The 16,156-nt window shown below is 53.5% G+C and overlaps 4 protein-coding genes across 4 annotated transcripts; 1 reads left to right on the top strand and 3 right to left on the bottom strand.

Moving 5' to 3' along the window:
• Positions 1–2,585: 2,585 nt before the first annotated feature.
• On the top strand, positions 2,586–4,307 carry J4E79_002340 (uncharacterized protein; the record flags this gene model as incomplete). The annotated part of the gene is made up of 1 exon (XM_049351240.1): positions 2,586–4,307. The coding sequence occupies one exon, from the start codon at positions 2,586–2,588 to the stop codon at positions 4,305–4,307; it is 1,722 nt and encodes a 573-aa protein (XP_049213878.1).
• Positions 4,308–5,784: 1,477 nt separating this feature from the next.
• On the bottom strand, positions 5,785–7,641 carry J4E79_002339 (uncharacterized protein; the record flags this gene model as incomplete). Its single annotated transcript, XM_049351239.1, has 6 exons — positions 5,785–6,209; positions 6,276–6,947; positions 7,003–7,087; positions 7,137–7,228; positions 7,282–7,318; positions 7,369–7,641. 6 exons carry the CDS (start codon positions 7,639–7,641, stop codon positions 5,785–5,787), a joined length of 1,584 nt encoding a protein of 527 aa, XP_049213877.1.
• A 2,642-nt stretch (positions 7,642–10,283) lies between these two features.
• On the bottom strand, positions 10,284–11,361 carry J4E79_002338 (uncharacterized protein; the record flags this gene model as incomplete). The annotated part of the gene is made up of 2 exons (XM_049351238.1): positions 10,284–10,792; positions 11,295–11,361. The coding sequence occupies 2 exons, from the start codon at positions 11,359–11,361 to the stop codon at positions 10,284–10,286; spliced, it is 576 nt and encodes a 191-aa protein (XP_049213876.1).
• Positions 11,362–12,503: 1,142 nt separating this feature from the next.
• Positions 12,504–15,259, bottom strand: J4E79_002337 (uncharacterized protein; the record flags this gene model as incomplete). Its single annotated transcript, XM_049351237.1, has 4 exons — positions 12,504–12,527; positions 12,582–14,417; positions 14,468–14,885; positions 14,970–15,259. The coding sequence occupies 4 exons, from the start codon at positions 15,257–15,259 to the stop codon at positions 12,504–12,506; spliced, it is 2,568 nt and encodes an 855-aa protein (XP_049213875.1).
• Between the last annotated feature and the right edge of the window lie 897 nt (positions 15,260–16,156).

The following is a 16,156-nucleotide window of genomic DNA, read 5'->3' as shown; positions in this document are numbered from 1 at the left end:
TCTCTCCCCAGCAATCCAAGCCAGTCTGCAATGATCGCGATCCATCTCGTTCGACGAGCATCTTTGCGTATACAACGATTACGTATCGCGAGAATCGAGAGTGGCTCGTCGCTCTGCGTCGTCTCAGTTCCTCCAAGGCCACGCTCCATCATCTAAACTCCATTCTAATCCACGCCAGCATCCGTACACAAACCCCCTCCTCACCCGCGCACCTAACATCTGGCTTCTACAAGATCGAAGCCGGGCCTTCGAAACCTGCCTCTTATGACTTTGAGGAGACGAAGTATGTTCTGAGTGGTCAGATCGATGTGCTGGATGAGGCAACGGGGATTACGCATCATCTTGTTGCGGGCGATTTTGCGTTCTTTCATGTGGGGAGTAAGGTGCAGTTTTCGACTAAGAGTACTGGGATGGCGTTTTATGCTGTTACGAGGCCGGTTAGGGTAAGCCATCCGGGGTTGGTGGGCAGGGAGGAGAAGACGTCGAAGTTGTAGGGGGATGATGGAGATGGGATGGTGGGTTTGAGAGGGGAAGCAAAAGGGAGGGGAGAAAGGTGCCAAACTGTGGTGTTGTGAAAGGAAGAGGATGGGGTTGGTTGGTGTGCAATGACGCGACGAATGCGCTGTTGATGAGCGCTTGCGGCACGAGGTTACTGCAGCAGAGACATTCTTCAGCGGTTCCTACGGGTTCCAGGTATATATAGTGCACGGCGAAGAATTGATGATTGATGCTACGTGAAGAACAAACCTCTGGATTTCGTGCGATGGTCAATATACGTGCGGCGAAGTCTTTCTTTGTGCGACGATACCTAGGTACAGTCGCAAACATGCTGCGATTCGCAGCGTCGTAACGGTAGAAAGCCATACTCTCTAGAATTCAGTGTAATTGCGCCGCGAGACACGAATGAAACCATCGCGTTTCAGGTCAAAGCCCGCGACAGTGGTGATGGAAGGGTTGAGTCTTAACCACCAAGCCCACCATGAAAAGGAAGAGAGCAAAGCAAAATATCACTCTTGGGATCCAGCCCAGAGCGGATCTATGTACACCACGAGTATTGTGTTATGCAAGCTCTGTTTGAGGTAGCCAAGGCCATGGTATGGGATTTCCAGGTGCCCGAGTCAAGGCACACTCCACTGAAGCTTCTCGACCAGGTACACCGCCTGCACATGCAGTTCACGATGCTTGATATGGATTCGTCGGATGGAGACCGCTTTAGCTAATGGCTTCAATTGGTTCTTGTGGTAGCGTATTGGATCGGAGCTCTAGAATGTCGGAGGGAGTCGAATGGTCCGATGTTGGGCGCTTTGGTGGTGGGTTTAGCGATGTGGTCCACCTCCGACTTTCAGATCAATGCTGAGCTGGTTTGGTGCCTAGTTGCGGCTATCGATATCGCCATCTTTCTTGGGGATGATGGGTAGCAATAACGTTCAGTATGCGACTTCAGCGACAAGACAGTCGGAGCGATAAGAACTGCTAAGCATCTTCTCTCCCGGATGCTTGAGCAGTGATGTCTGCGCCGCCGGTTCTGCCCGAAGCAGCCCCCAACCCGCCATGCGAGACCAGGCGAGGACCCCGGGTTCCACCCACCTACCCAACAACACGGGCTGGAGAACCGGGGGAAGACGAGGCTGGAGCGGAACAAGTCGGACGGCGTACTTTAGTAAGGTATGCGCCCTCTGCACTCCCTTCCCGGCTCGTCCCAAACAGGCATGGGCGCCGAAGCAAAGCGTTTTCTCCGATGGTGAGGGGATATGCATGGCCTTCACACCAACCCGCCCCCTCCCCATGATCCGATTCCGATGCACGCATGGACTTTCTGATCTTGGGGGAATTGGCTATTCGCGCCGTTTCCTGACACATCACGAGGGCGTTCGACGTCATTGCGCGCGTTGATTGTTAGCGTAGCGCGCAGAGTTTGGTATTGGTTGGGCCGTTCGAGATGCCTAGCCTGGTAGTTTGGGAACAGCGAGAACTGGTCGCGAACGTTACGCCAGGCGCCACTGCCGCAAGTTCCGCGATGCTTGTCTTCATGTCAAACTTGGCGCCCTCACATACCAGCGATAAAGACGTCTTGCTGTGGTATGCCAAAGTTCCTCGAGACGACTACACGCGCGACCTTCCACACCTGTCCGGAGAGTATCTCGGCAGGAATATTGGATCCAACCGCAGAGCCGCATGTGGGGCGCTAGAAGCTTCTTTGCAGCCAAGCTCCACCAAGGCGGTCGGTCCTTTGCTTGTTTATCTCCACCCGTCTATACTCTTCCTGGGCAGCCCATGATAAGTCTGCAACAACCGGCTTTGCGCTGGTGCTTACTACCCCGGCATTGCGATCCGCGCAAGGCAAATTTTTTGCCGCGTTCGTGCCATGGAGACTCCACGCGTACGTCACGTCACGTTGGTGGTGGGATGGAGAGCGCCATGGGGAGGCTTCTCCATGGGCATGGGTCGTCTCCACTGGGGTTTATAAAGGGCGGAGATGCATCCGCTTGGGAGGGGGTTGTGAGATACCAGCCTTTTGCTGCAGCCTTTCTCCCTTTTTCTTCCTCCCTTCCTCACTGTTGATCTCTTGTTGATCACTGCCCATCATGGACGAGAAGGACACCAAGATGGTTGAGGAGACCTCGTCGCCGCAGCACACTCTGCAGACTGAAAAAGCCGACCACATCCAGGTCGCACCTACACCGGACTACTCCGCACCCAAGGCAAAGACAGAACAACTCGAGGATGCGAGAGGATGGGAATCCGAGAACCTGATCCAGGATCTTGAGAAGGAGTTGGAGCAGGCCAACTACAAGAAGGGCTTCTTCGACATCGAGTTCAAGAACCCAAAGCATTTCACATGGATGATTGTCGCGTTCGCATCCATGGGTGGTCTGCTATCTGGCTTGGACCAGTCGCTCATCTCTGGTGCTAACCTCACACTGCCCGACGACCTTCATCTTACTGCCCAGCAAAACTCGCTCGTCAATTCTGGTATGCCGCTCGGAGCCGTCGCTGGTGCCTTCCTCATCTCGCCATGCAACGAATACTTTGGTCGCCGCTGGGCCATCATCATCTCGTGTATTCTCTACACCATCGGCGGTGCGCTCGAAGCCGGATCCATGAACTACGGCATGATTGTCGCCGCCCGTGTCATCCTCGGTGCTGGTGTCGGTCTCGAAGGTGGTACCGTACCCGTCTACGTCGCTGAGACTGTCGAGAGCAGACTCCGTGGTAATCTCGTCTCCCTCTACCAGTTCAACATCGCCCTCGGAGAAGTTCTTGGCTACGCCGTCGCCGCCATGTTCATCACTGTGCCTGGTAACTGGCGTTACATCCTCGGAAGCTCCCTCGTCTTCTCCACCATCATGGGTGTCGGTATCCTCTTCATGCCCGAATCTCCCCGTTACCTTATGCACAAGGGCAAGCCTCTCGAGGCCTTCAAGGTCTGGAAGCGCATTCGCGGCACTGCTACCCACGAGGCTCGTGAGGAGTTCTTTGTCATGAAGGTTAGCACTGAGATGGAAGAGGCTGAGGTCGCTGCCGGACGCACCAACCGCTTCCCATGGATGGACTTCTTCACCAAGCCGCGTGCTCGCCGCGCCATCATCTACGCCAACATCATGATCTTCCTCGGCCAGTTCACCGGTATCAACGCCATCATGTACTACATGTCCGTCCTGATGCACCAAGTCGGCTTCGACACTGTAACTGCCAACTACATGTCTCTTGTTGGAGGCGGTTCCCTCCTCCTCGGTACCATCCCCGCCATCTTCCTCATGGAGACCTGCGGTCGTCGCTTCTGGGCCATTGCCATGTTGCCTGGTTTCCTCGTTGGTCTCGTCCTCGTCGGTATTTCATACCACATGGATTCTCTGAGCGCTACTCTCGGCACCTACTTCACCGGTCTCATTCTCTACGAGCTGTTCTTCGGTTCCTACGCCGCATTGACCTGGGTCATTCCCTCCGAGGTCTACCCCACCTACCTCCGTTCCTACGGTATGACCACCTCCACCGGATGGCTCTTCCTGTCTTCCTTCATCGTCACCTACAACTTCACCGGCATGCAGAACACCTTCACCAAGACTGGTCTTGCGCTGGGTTTCTACGGCGGTATCGCCGTGCTCGGCTGGTTCTACCAGATCTTCTTCATGCCTGAGACCAAGGATCTGACGCTTGAGGAGATTGACCAGTTATTCCAGAAGCCTACACGCCAGCTTGTTGCTGAGAATGCGAAGAGCTCGTGGCAGGTTACGAAGGACTTGTGCCACTTTAGGTTCAAGAAGGTCTTTATTGACAACAACAGGAGGCGCGGACGCGAGGAGTAGGAGATGAAGAGTCTCGATAGGAGGGTCTCAGGTTGCCACGTGCACCTGAAACTGTAGAGGTTCATTACGATGAATGCTCGTCTTATGAGCGTATGATGAACGCCGGAATATTTGGTCGGAAGATATGATAATTACAATATACCCACAATGTACATTTTGATTTAGACATCCTTTTCCCATTTGCATGGCTTCGTGACTTGAGATCTTTTGTTGTCTTGTCTTGGTAGACGCGTTGCCCATATCCCATTAGCAAGAACTACGCGTACTGTTCTACGCACGGCCTCTGTCTCTAGCAGAGACTCTAAGAAAGCCAAGCCTCGTAAAACACTCATCCCATCCGCAGTGCACTGGGATGTCATCAGCTGTTATATTCCATACCCAGCGTAAGATAGCCCTGAAGACCAACACATAATACCTCTTCTATCATCTCCATCAAACCAATCCAGCGCGTTGAAGTTGCATCCTAACTCAGACAAAGACTAAGACAGTCCCAGCGTCTGCATCATAGCTTGAGACGAAACCCAGACACGCTCACTCTACACCGATGACCAGCCTGTTCTACAAAACACATCTCTTCGCGTGTGCGAAACGCGGTATTCGTCGCTCTTGTGAGATTACGCTCGTTTGCCAAAGATATCAGCAAATCGGCACTCCGCTTATCACACTCGTTCTAAGGGTAACGAAAGAAGATCGATCGTTTACATCGCTATTATTTTACTCTATTTATCGCAATTCTCCGCTCTTTCGTTTCTCGACCTACAAGTCGAACCATTCTACCGACCTACGAATTCATCGCCATCATCATCCACTAATCTACCAAACGGCCGACCATGCCATCAGACCACCTCTCCACCACGCTGATACCCGTTGACATCCCAACCAACGTCAACGAAAACGCTTCTTCTACTACCAACATCCCCGGCATGCTTCTACTCATCCTCGTCACCAGTCTAGCGGTCGTTGGGATAAATGTCATCGGACTTATCATCGGAGTGATTGGGTGTATGGGCTGGGGTACCGTGAGTGAGGATAACAGTGGTGATGGTATGTTTTTATTTCTTCTAACTAGTTTGGGTGATGGTTGGGTACTTGGACGTGGAGCAGCTGACATGTATCTTTTGTGCTAGGCCAGGTCACCCGGGAGGGTCAGAATGCTGTCGATGACTTTATCGGGGACGGAAGGGGTGATGTGGTAGCATTGGGTAGCGCCAACGTACGTGGAGACACTGCATATTAGGGTGGATGTGAGGAAGCGGACACATATGTTGTGGAATGAAAGCATGGCGCTTCTTAGTAGGACGAATGGTATTGAGCTATCGTAAAAGAGGAAGTCGCAAAAGAGAGAAAGGTATGAAGCAGAAACAACGAACCGTCGCAACAGTCGATACACAAGCCCAGTAGAAAACCATCTCTAGACCTGCTTCCAAGCTCTTTCCTGTCACGTGTAAATAATCCAAACCAACACCATCCCACGCACTCAAATCTGCACCTTCCTAAACTTCAACGCCTTCGTCGGATCAGGCATACTCTGCGTACTCACATCAACCATCGGATACCTCACCGTCTCATCATTCGGCATCTTGACATCATACTCGAGAATCAGCCTAACCAAAATCATCTTGATCTCATTGGCAGCGAAGAAGCGGCCTGGGCAAGCGTGGGCTCCGTAGCCGAAGTTGAGGTTGGTCTCGTTGGTGGTGACGAACTGGTTGCGTGCAATGTCCGCTGCTTTGCCGCTCTGGCGTGCCTTGTAGGCGCGGAAACCGTCGAATTCGTCGGCGGAGGGGTAGTTCTTTTCGTCGAGGTAGACGGCTGCCGAGGGGACTTCGATGGTGACGCCGGGCGGGATGTATTGGCCGTTGCTGAGGGTGATGCCTTTGAGGACGCGGCGGTTGAAGGCCGCTGGAGGGGATGGGGTTAGTTGTGACATTCTCCAAGAGTGATGCATATTGACAGGATGTAACTTACTGTAGCCTGTTGGGTAGAAGCGGATGACCTCCTTCATGTAGCTATCGACTTTCTCCATCTGTTGCAGAGCGCGAGAAGTAATGACTCCATCGTTGTTGGCCATGACATTGCGGATCTCCTCACGGAGAGGATCGATGTACTCTGGTGTGACGGCGAGCGTGTGCATGATGCTGGTGACGGTCATACTTGTGGTGTGGATGGCGGCAAAGATGAGACCGAGTTGGAACCTAGTAATTTCGTCGATCGTGTCTTTACCTTTACCCCTCGTGATCATCCACTGCAGCATGTCGTCTGGCTCTTGCCAATTCGGATCTTTCGCCTTGGCGGTCATCCTCTCCTCTACGATCGGGTGCAGAAAGTCGCTCAGTTGTTGCTCGATCTTGCGAAGCTTGACGATCTCTGGGAGGCGGGGACACAGGAACGGCTTCAGCCATGGGCGGACCTTCTTGCAAGCTGTGACTCCTGCCACCAGATCCATTGTGTAGTTCGTTCCGAGCTTGATGTATTCTGGGTTGCGACATAGTTCTGGTCCGACGAAAATGCGACCGGAGACTTTTGCAATGACATCGACGAGCTCTTTGAAAATGTAAACGTCAGTCCATTCTTCGCATGGGGGCATAGACTCTCGTAGAGCGATGTCGACTTCCGTGGCGATTGTTGGGTTTAATCGAGCTGCCATAATATCAGCTTCACCAGCTCGTGAGCAGAGTTGTTCGTTTCGACCTACGGAGTGCTGGTGTGAGGTCATGCTTGACCGAATGAAGACCGGTCGCTCCCTCAACTTGCAGTTTGGTGTATTTGACTTCCATGAGCTAAAGGCGATCAGCTTACTTTCGACATTAATTGCTCACGTCTACATACCTGCTTGACGGCGGCAGGGAAGCTGAGAACATCATCAGGGAGTTTTCGCAGCTCTGGGAGCAGACTTGAGGGTATGACAATGTTGTCTTCGCCTAAAGAGGTATGAGCGATGCATTTTCCTTTTTCTTGGAATACGCAAACATACCCTGCTCTCCTACAATTCTGTACACAGAGTCTTTGAACTAGCAGCGCTGTGAGTGAGAGCATTTCAAAAGACCCACGATTAGCTTACTTTGGCGTAACCATCTTCATACATCTTCTTAGCAGAAGTGAGGTATGCCTGTCGGTGTTTCTCTCCGGTCTCTCCGCCGAGAACCGGCAGGCTTCCCAGCTGGGCCTTTCGTTTAAGTTTGGGAACGTATGCGCAGACTGCGAAAAAGAGGGTTGCGATAGCCACAGTCTGCAGCGTGTGCGTCAACTGCGCCATAGTTTGGCTGTCCATCATTCCAGATTCCTGTGTAGGAGGCACCGCGGAGGTGTTGATGTTTTCGAATTTGGCGGCCATCTTCGAGGTAAGCAGTGGGGATGCCCTTAGGTTCGATATGTCACCTGCGGGTGCTGCGTGTTGGTGTCGGAAAGGTGGACGGTGAGTGGCGGGTGGAGTCGCGACGTGGTCGTCCTTCTACATATACCGAGAATGTTTCCCCTGGTCTAGAAAAGCCAGGATCATTGGTGCGCTTCGCTCTATACGGTTGATACGGTGTATACACAGAGCGGATCCTTGACTGACCGCTAGGGTCTGACGGGCAAAGCGCTCGACGATCCCCAGGCCAAGCCTGACCGTTTGTGTCTCGGGGTCACACATTGAGTTCAGCCCTCAGCACTCCATTCGTACTCGACGTCAGATCACTGGGCCAAGGGAACAAACCGGACATTCTTAGCGAGTGCCTCATATGTTCTTTGTCGAGGTTGCTGAATATGCCTCAGCGTCACCAATCTTTATCTTCGACGGTGAGAGACGATCCAATCGATGGCCTTACAGTACGGGGAGTACGCCCGACGTGCTTCACCAAGCAGCCTAGACTGACGCGTATGTGCGGCTCGGAAGGATCATTACCCTGCGCGGGCGTTGGTGAGCACGGTCGGTGAGGGGCATCAGCAGAACCCTGGCAACGGACCGCACGCGCCATTCCGACGATGAAAGACAATCGTCCTTCGTGTCGGTGCAGGCAGTGCACGATGGATATGTTTGTGTAACCAGGTCGTTAAAGAGAGGCAGGTGCAAGAAGGAGCTGCTGGACCCTTGCTGCGGCTGACGCCTCTTCCGTCTTCCGTTCATCTAACCGAGATCTCTACGCGAGGCTGCTGCACCAGCACGGGAATGTACCCGAATTCGAATCCTTCGCTGGCCATTCTCCATCATTATAATCCTTGCTGATTCATCCAATATGAAGTCGATGGATACGACATACGACAGCCTGTGCAGCTACCCAACTTTGCGACAGCCAGAATCTGCAGCAAGGACTCCACAAGCAAGGAGGGATGGCTGCCCACACCGGATCACGATGTTCCGACATGTCGCTGCACCACCTTCCTCCCTCTTGGTCCTCCAACAAACGCATCGTAAGCACTCTATCATGGAGGACCCATGGACAAACCACATAACCGATGCGAAAGACGCCTCATCGCTTACCCCAGTACATGGACATGTCCACGCGTCCAACCAGGCAACGAAGAAGTAAGCGCCGTTAGAACAGACCGATATGTCGCGCAGCAACCCCAAGCACATGGCCAGCCACGCTCACCACGTAGTACATACCACAAGGAAACGCTCACTGGCATATCTTCAACAGCACTGTGGCACTTGGCGATTGTAGGACAGTTCTCGTCTCGACAAACTTTAGCCCACCGTATCGCGCGTATTCCAGCATCCAATCAGAGCGTAGAAGAGCTCTACCACCCTCCCATGCAAATGTGTATCCAAACTTTCGCTTTCGCGTTCGCCCTCGTTGCTGAGGTTGGCCGTTGCCCTAGGCGGACCGATTTCCCCGCCTCTTCGCCGTCATCAATTCGGGATGTAGATCGCCCGGTGCTAGCACACCGGTGTGCTCACGTGATTTTCACATCTGCGCAAAAATAACCTACTCTTGGTAAGCTGTCTATAGAATTATTAGTACAGCAAGCATCTTCGAAGGCGTACCATCAGGTGCAGTAATAATTAGTGGCGCTCTTGGCATCATCAACGATAGAGTGCGCCTTGGCCTCAAACTAGGGCCTAGTCTTGGCTCGGGCTGGTGATTGAAATTGCATTTTGGTATACGGTATGACTGCAATGGCTTTCATGTCGACTTGGCATTAACAAAATCACTTTCGCAGCACCCAGGTTCATGTGCCAAGAGTCTCACTACTTCTTACTGCACTTGATGGTAAGACGGCGTATAAAGCTGTGGGTTTCCCGTGCCTTCCAGTTCCAAAATGATCATATCATGGAAGTGTAATTGGAATTCTTGATATTCCATTTTACGGGAATAGAAGATGTCCTAGTATTATCACCATACCATTACAGCGACCTAATGAGACCGAGAGGTAGCAAAAGAAGTCTCGTAAATGAAGAACTATTCACGATGACTATATTCGAAGTCACGGACCTCCTCTCCCGACAACCAAAGTCAGAGAGAAGAGCGCCTAGGCATTGAAGAAGGCTTGCGAATAGAGATGGAGATCACGAGAGGAATAGCCGATACGAAATATATAGATTAGTGAGGTAGAAAGAAACGTGTTAAGCTGCCGCTGATCTAGACTAAACCCAGACATATTCTATCGATCCGAAGAGGGTGGAGATGCAGTTTAGTACATTGGAAGGTGCGAGGACGAAGCACGAGCGATGCCGACGGAAAGCACCTCCCCTGCGAGATGCGAGCTACTGACCTTTTTACAACGTATGCGGAGTTCAGAATCTATTAGTGAGACAAGAAATCGACAGCGACAAAGGCTAAGCGAGTATTGTGGTGCGAAGTAGAGATCGTGGTGTAATCTTTCTACATTCAGAACGTGGTGCAATCAAGAAAGACATGTATAGCAACAGGTAGTAACGGCTCCAGTTCTTGCCTTGTACTCTTTACTCGTATAACATCTCATCGCCACTCGATGTCATACCCAGAACGATTAAGTATACCTCCTTTCCTTCGAAATCATTCCTTTGACCCTTTACAGAGTCTCAGCACAAACCATCGGCCCCTCCACCTCCGCCCTTTTATCCTTCCCACACATCACCTCCACAATCGTAAGCGCAAAAAGCATCGCAGTCCCTGGCCCTCGACTCGTGATAACCTTGCCATCAACCACAACCCTCTCCTCGCTGTACTGCCAACCAGCCTCCTCAACTTCTTCCTTCACACTGGGATGACTCGTAACACGCTTCTTGCCCCCATCCGGAGTCTTTGTCGCAACCCACCACTCCGTAGCAACAAGCGCCGTTGTCGCTGCGCAAATGGCAGCAACCCATTTCCCGTGGTTACGGAAGTCCCAGATGAGTTGGCGGACGTCATTGTTTTGGCAGAAGGTTTTAGCGCCGGGTGCGCCGCCAGGAAGGATCAGGATATCGTAGTGCTCGTACGCCTTATGCGCCGTCTCCCTTAGCACATCGGTAGTTTTATGGTAGTCTGGTACGATGCGTATGTTGCGTGACATGCTAAAACTCCAAATGAGTTGCTTTGCTATGCGCGGATTTGTGGGGGATAGGATCGGGCAAGATAACAATGGGGATGGGAGATGATGGAGAACGTGGATGAGTTATACTTACTGTGCATAGCCTTCATTCTTGAGGTCTACACCAGCGGATTTCACCTCGAATCCCGCACGGGTTAGAACTGCGATGGCATGTTAGCATCGGCATGTCCATCAGCAGATTTAGTAGATCTCTTCTTCATGACCGTGAAAGTAGCCCACTAATCCTCCTAAAGCAGTATGCATCTATTGCTTCCAAGCCATTTACAACATCCTCTTGCGTAATCTCTTTGTGCGATCTTAAAATTAGGAACAACTCTTTCGGACTCGCGCATGCTCAGTTGCTAAGCACTGGCGCATCAACCAGAAAATGGACGTGGTTGTCGTCAAATTGTATGTTATAGCTCAAACGATCCGATGATAATCCAGTTGAATAGCACATGCCTTTCAACAGCTTGGGGGTGTGATGAGATAAGACCTTATTCAACGTACCGTCGTAAGGCGTCACGAATTCGATCTCCTCCGATCCATCCGCGACCAAGATTAGGGCTTTCGGCATCGTAGATTATACACCGCACTTCCTTGATAGATGAAAACTGTGGTGGTACTACAAGGTACGTGTGGGGGAATTGTTTGAAGCAATGGCTGAGAGAGGGTCGATGTTGATTGAGCAGAATCCACACTTTAGGCAAGGGTGACGTATGCGGAGTAGGGGGGGAGGGGGAGGGGCTCGGAAACTCATTCCGAACTTTTCCTACAATCATGTCCTGCAATGGCACACGAGGTAAAACATTCCAAGATCTATGATAGATAGGAAGGAAGTTAGTCAGTTTACATCACAAAGTCACGACATCACAGCTAACTCCATACAGAAAAAGGTCGTCAAAAATATAGCATTCGCTGCCTCTCCTCCTCGGTACGTTACGCCCAAAGCAATCGGTCGTCAAGGATATCACGAAAAAAAAGAGGACACCGTATAAGTCTCGCCGTCTGCTATATACACACCTTTCGCCCGTCTTGTGTGCTTTGCTTGTGTATGAAACCTTGTAGGGTTCCTCCTAGATCTTCATCCCACGTGTAATAGAAAAGGAGCAAAGGGCGCTAAAACAGGACTCGAGCCGAACTCAGCAGCATCTTTGAAGACACCAAAATGTGCAGAAGATGCGTACATTTCACCACTCTTCTTCTATGCATTCGCGTGGAACCCCCGGGATATCTCTCTCTTCTCTCTCTTTCTCTCATAAGCTCATGCAATGTGACACGAACCACCTCCTTCCTATAAGACAGGATGTCTTATAAGAGTAAGCAGTCCGAACGTCTTCGTCAAGATATTAGAGCGGTTGTTGCAACTTGATGGAGCGCCTGCCTCCTCCATCTCGCTGGCTAGCCAGTTGGGAAAACAAAAGCAAACAGGGTATGTCACAAAAAACCGGGAAGAAAAGCAGCCAGACCGCGTCTATCGTTGCAAGGGTGTAAATCGCATCGCGGAAAGTTTGGAGGTATCAAAGGCGAGGTAAAGACGTGTGAGTGAACAAGCAAATAGGCCCCTAGCATGACCATGCTCGCGGAACTCCGAAACACCGGGTACATCGTGTGAAAGCAAACGCAGACATAGGTTCGTAATATGCCCCAAAGGGCTCCTCCAGATCGGTGTTTGGAACTGGTAGTGGATGATGAGGAATGCGCGAGAATGTGCTAAGATCACAAGCTCATGGTCAACCATTCCTGTAAGTCGTTCGTTAGCGTTCGTCGTTTGATACTTGAGAAGATGTTACTTACCCATTCAGCAGGACCAGATGATTGCAAGCCTTGGCCCATAGCACCCATCGGAAGTGCGCCCAGATTCTGGCCTGGGAAAGGACTGGGACTAGCGATGGCAGTGTCTTTTCTGCGCAATGGCGCTCTACCACTCGTATCGTCCGCATCGCCCATTTCGAGCTCCTGTGATTCCGCTTTGCTCGAGCCGCGAACACGCTTCGGCGCAGGAGCGACAGTGCGAGTCTGTGCCAAGTTTACGGAGCTGTTGGACTTAGGCGGACCAGGCGCGATTGGAACCACACCGCTCGGTTTTGAGGATGTCGGTGTGGTAGATGAGGACATGGTACCGGAGGCGCCTCCACCCGAGCCAGTAGATTTTGGAGACTCAGACTCGGCCGCCTTGTGGGACGTGGGAGTCGTCACCGGGGTGTGCGCGATTGAGTTCTTTCGCGACGACTTCTTTGACGATCGCGTAGATGTCGTGCCTACAGGTGCGTTGCCGCTCCCGCGGTTGCGCTTCTTGATTACATCGGTCTTGAGCGACAAGGGCCGAACAACTCCGTGCAGCTTTAAGAACAAGCCACATGCATTGCAAAGTGGATGTCCCTCTGGGTTGCGTCTCCACAAAGGCGTTGTCTGGGTAAAGCAGTTGGTGCAAGTTGTGGGGGCACCACCGTCACCCTGCTTCGATCCACCAGGACTTTGAGGCCGTGATGGGGCTGCAGAATTAAAGCCAGACTCTGGCGGTGAATTGGGTGACGAAACTAGACCATGCATGCCCTGGTGCAGCATTCCAGCAGCGTTAGGTGTTGAGCTAGTGCGGGGTATTTTCTGGCGTCGTGGATCGCTCCCTCGATTGCGTATGTCGCTTACAGAGGCAGCCGAGCCATGCGTCCGCCCAAGACTGCCCCCAGGACTCCAGTGATCTTGCGGTGAGTGCACCATTTCGGTGCCGCCAATTGTGACTGTCTTGCGTGGGGGTCCTGCCGGGTACCGCGCTTGCATCGGGTTGAATTGATTCGAGAGATTTGTCTCCCACTGGTAGCCAGCATTGAAGTCAAGTGACCCGTCCTCCATCTGCGAGTAGTCCTGTGGCATGGTACGGTCTGCAAACGCGCTTCCTTCGTCGTCCTCGGCGTCAGAATCTGCGCCGAAGGTGAACATGTTCTCCTGGCGTCCCATCTGCATCTCGTGCTGCTGCCGTAGCGGCAGATGGTTGTGGAGCACTTGAGACGGGTCTACGTGACTTGACTGGCCGAACGACGACGCTGAGGAGAATGGTAGCGACCCGCTAGTGCTCGTGACTGGACTGAAGACAGAGTCGGGACCGCCGGCTCCGGGATTGAAGATGAACTGCGGCTGCATGGAGGTCGACAGGTTGGAAGGGCGGTGGGGTCCATACGAGGCGCCGCCGTGCGAGTTGCGGATGTCCATGCCACTCCGGTCAAAGTACATCTGGTTGTCCTCGGGGATGGGCTGTGGTGTGGAGACGGTGGAGGGGAAGGCGGAGCTGGGTGGGGAGTAGTAGTCGGTGGAGTTGAGGGAGGAGGCCATGGACTGCTGGTTGAACATGTTGGAGTTGAAGGCGTTGTGGCTCATGAGGGGCGAGCCGACAGGGGAGAAGCCCGAGAAGTTCTGCTGGTAAGGGCCGGCGGAGTGTATGACGGGGTCGTCGTGCATGGAGAAGGTGTCTATGCTGAAGGGGGCCTGGGCCTGTGAGGCTGGGAAGGTGGGGGGCTGCATGGAGTGGTCGAGCGAGTACTGGTGCAGGTCGTGCTCGGCCTGGGCGTCGGTGGGTATCATGATACTGTTGACGGGAGGGACCAGAGGAGAGGCTTCAGCGCGCCGCTTGGGAGGCTGATAAGAGGTTAGTGAGGAAATGGCAGGGCGAGAGATAAGGAACTCACTCGTCGCTCGTCGATGCTGGTCTTGCGGACGTGTCGCGGAACGTAGCCAAATTCATCCTCTCTGTGGATAGTAGGAGGCACCGAGGGCGCGGAGGCGCGGGCGAGGGAGAGGTTGTGGTCGTTGGCTAGATGCGGCTTTCTTATCGGTATCGCTGGGGCTGTTGCATTAAATGGAGCCGCATCCTCATTCGACAATTCGGGCGACAGGCCTGCAGGACTGCCGACGGACGACGGAAATATAAAATCGTCCAGGTTCATGGCGTCGTGGGGCGAGTTCTGCTGTACCTGCGCTTGCTGGTCCTGCGACTTGCGCAGCTGCTGGGCGATGCCGCTGGGAGCGGATCTTGGCGGCGGTCTTGCGCCTGCTGTTGAGGGCGGCGGCGGCATCAGTTCAGCGTGGTGCGCATCGGGAGCGGGCCTGCGCGCGAGGAATCACAGTTAGCCAGCTGGTATTGGGGAGTCAAGTGGTAGCGACGCAAAAGCAAGTGCGGCATATGCGTACCCTTTATTGCGATCCATCTCGGCGCGGCGCATGTTCATGGCCATCATCCGCCAGGTCAGGTTCTCCATGCGCTCAGCATTGGGAAGCTGCGTCTTTGCCCGCGAGTAGAGCTTCCAGATTTGCGTGCCCAGCGGATCGTTCTTCTGCAGTTGCTCTGGCGATTCCACGCTGGGGGCGCCCGCATCGTTGCCGAACGCTGGGAAGATGGCATCCTGGAGCATGCCCCTCTTGGAGCTCGTGTCATGGGCCGACTGTACCTCCATTTGGCCCTCTGGTCTGTCAAAGTCCATGGGTTTTCAGTCGGGGTGGTGCCCTCTTTGGTGGGCAGCGGATATTGCGAGTGTGCCTCTCACGGGAAAGCGATGATGTAGCTGCGTCGGCGCGTGCTCTGAATCGGATGGGCGCACCCCACGTTAGCTGCGGACCTCAGCTGCAACCAAGCCGAAGTAGGCCCTGCACTGGCACTGGAAGGTAGGCTGCGAGAAATAATACTAGGTTCGAGAGGCCCAGCGTAAGAGCGGGATTGTCTGTTGCTTGATGCGTGCTGAGTGCTGGCCTCGCACAGCGACAACGGCCTGTCACGAGTAGATATTGGACTGTGGCTGCTGTCCTCCACGGGGAACAAGGCTCGAAATGTTCGCGCTCCCGGGACCAGTGAGCGGCGCAATAATTGAATTGCAGCGATGCGGGCTCCAGCGTGCGACGGGCAGCCGGTGGCACTGGGTGGGTCGTGAGTCGTGACGCTGGCCTTGGTGAGCAGAATGAGATGCCTGTGTGGAGCGTTCGGCACCCACGCTCAGACTACGCTGCCCCCACCATTCACTCTCTTCACTCTCGGACGCCAATCACACGTGCAGCCTGCACCCTAGCTGCTAGGGTCCTGTTTGGGGCGTTCCCTACCCTCGCAGCGCGGCACGCCCTCTCCACACTGTCGTCAAGTGCGCGACTCAGAAAAGCAATGCTGCGCGCACACGACACCCAGACCTGACGCGTTTGCGGCGTGAAGCCTCCGGGCCCGCAGCCACTGCAACCTCAGATGTGCGATGACCCACGGCGGTTGAGCTCATGGCCCGCGAGGTGTGTGTGGGCTGAACGGGAGAATGCTTGCCTGCCGCTTAGCATGCACGCCCTTGCTCCTATCGAGACCGCCTGAACCGTGCTGCGAGGATTCTTGGGAACCCCGGACA

Source organism: Alternaria viburni (genome assembly GCF_023758015.1).
Source record: "Alternaria viburni strain BMP 2772 chromosome Unknown scaffold_4, whole genome shotgun sequence".
Taxonomy (NCBI): domain Eukaryota; kingdom Fungi; phylum Ascomycota; class Dothideomycetes; order Pleosporales; family Pleosporaceae; genus Alternaria; species Alternaria viburni.
This window is presented reverse-complemented; position numbering and strand designations above follow the sequence as displayed.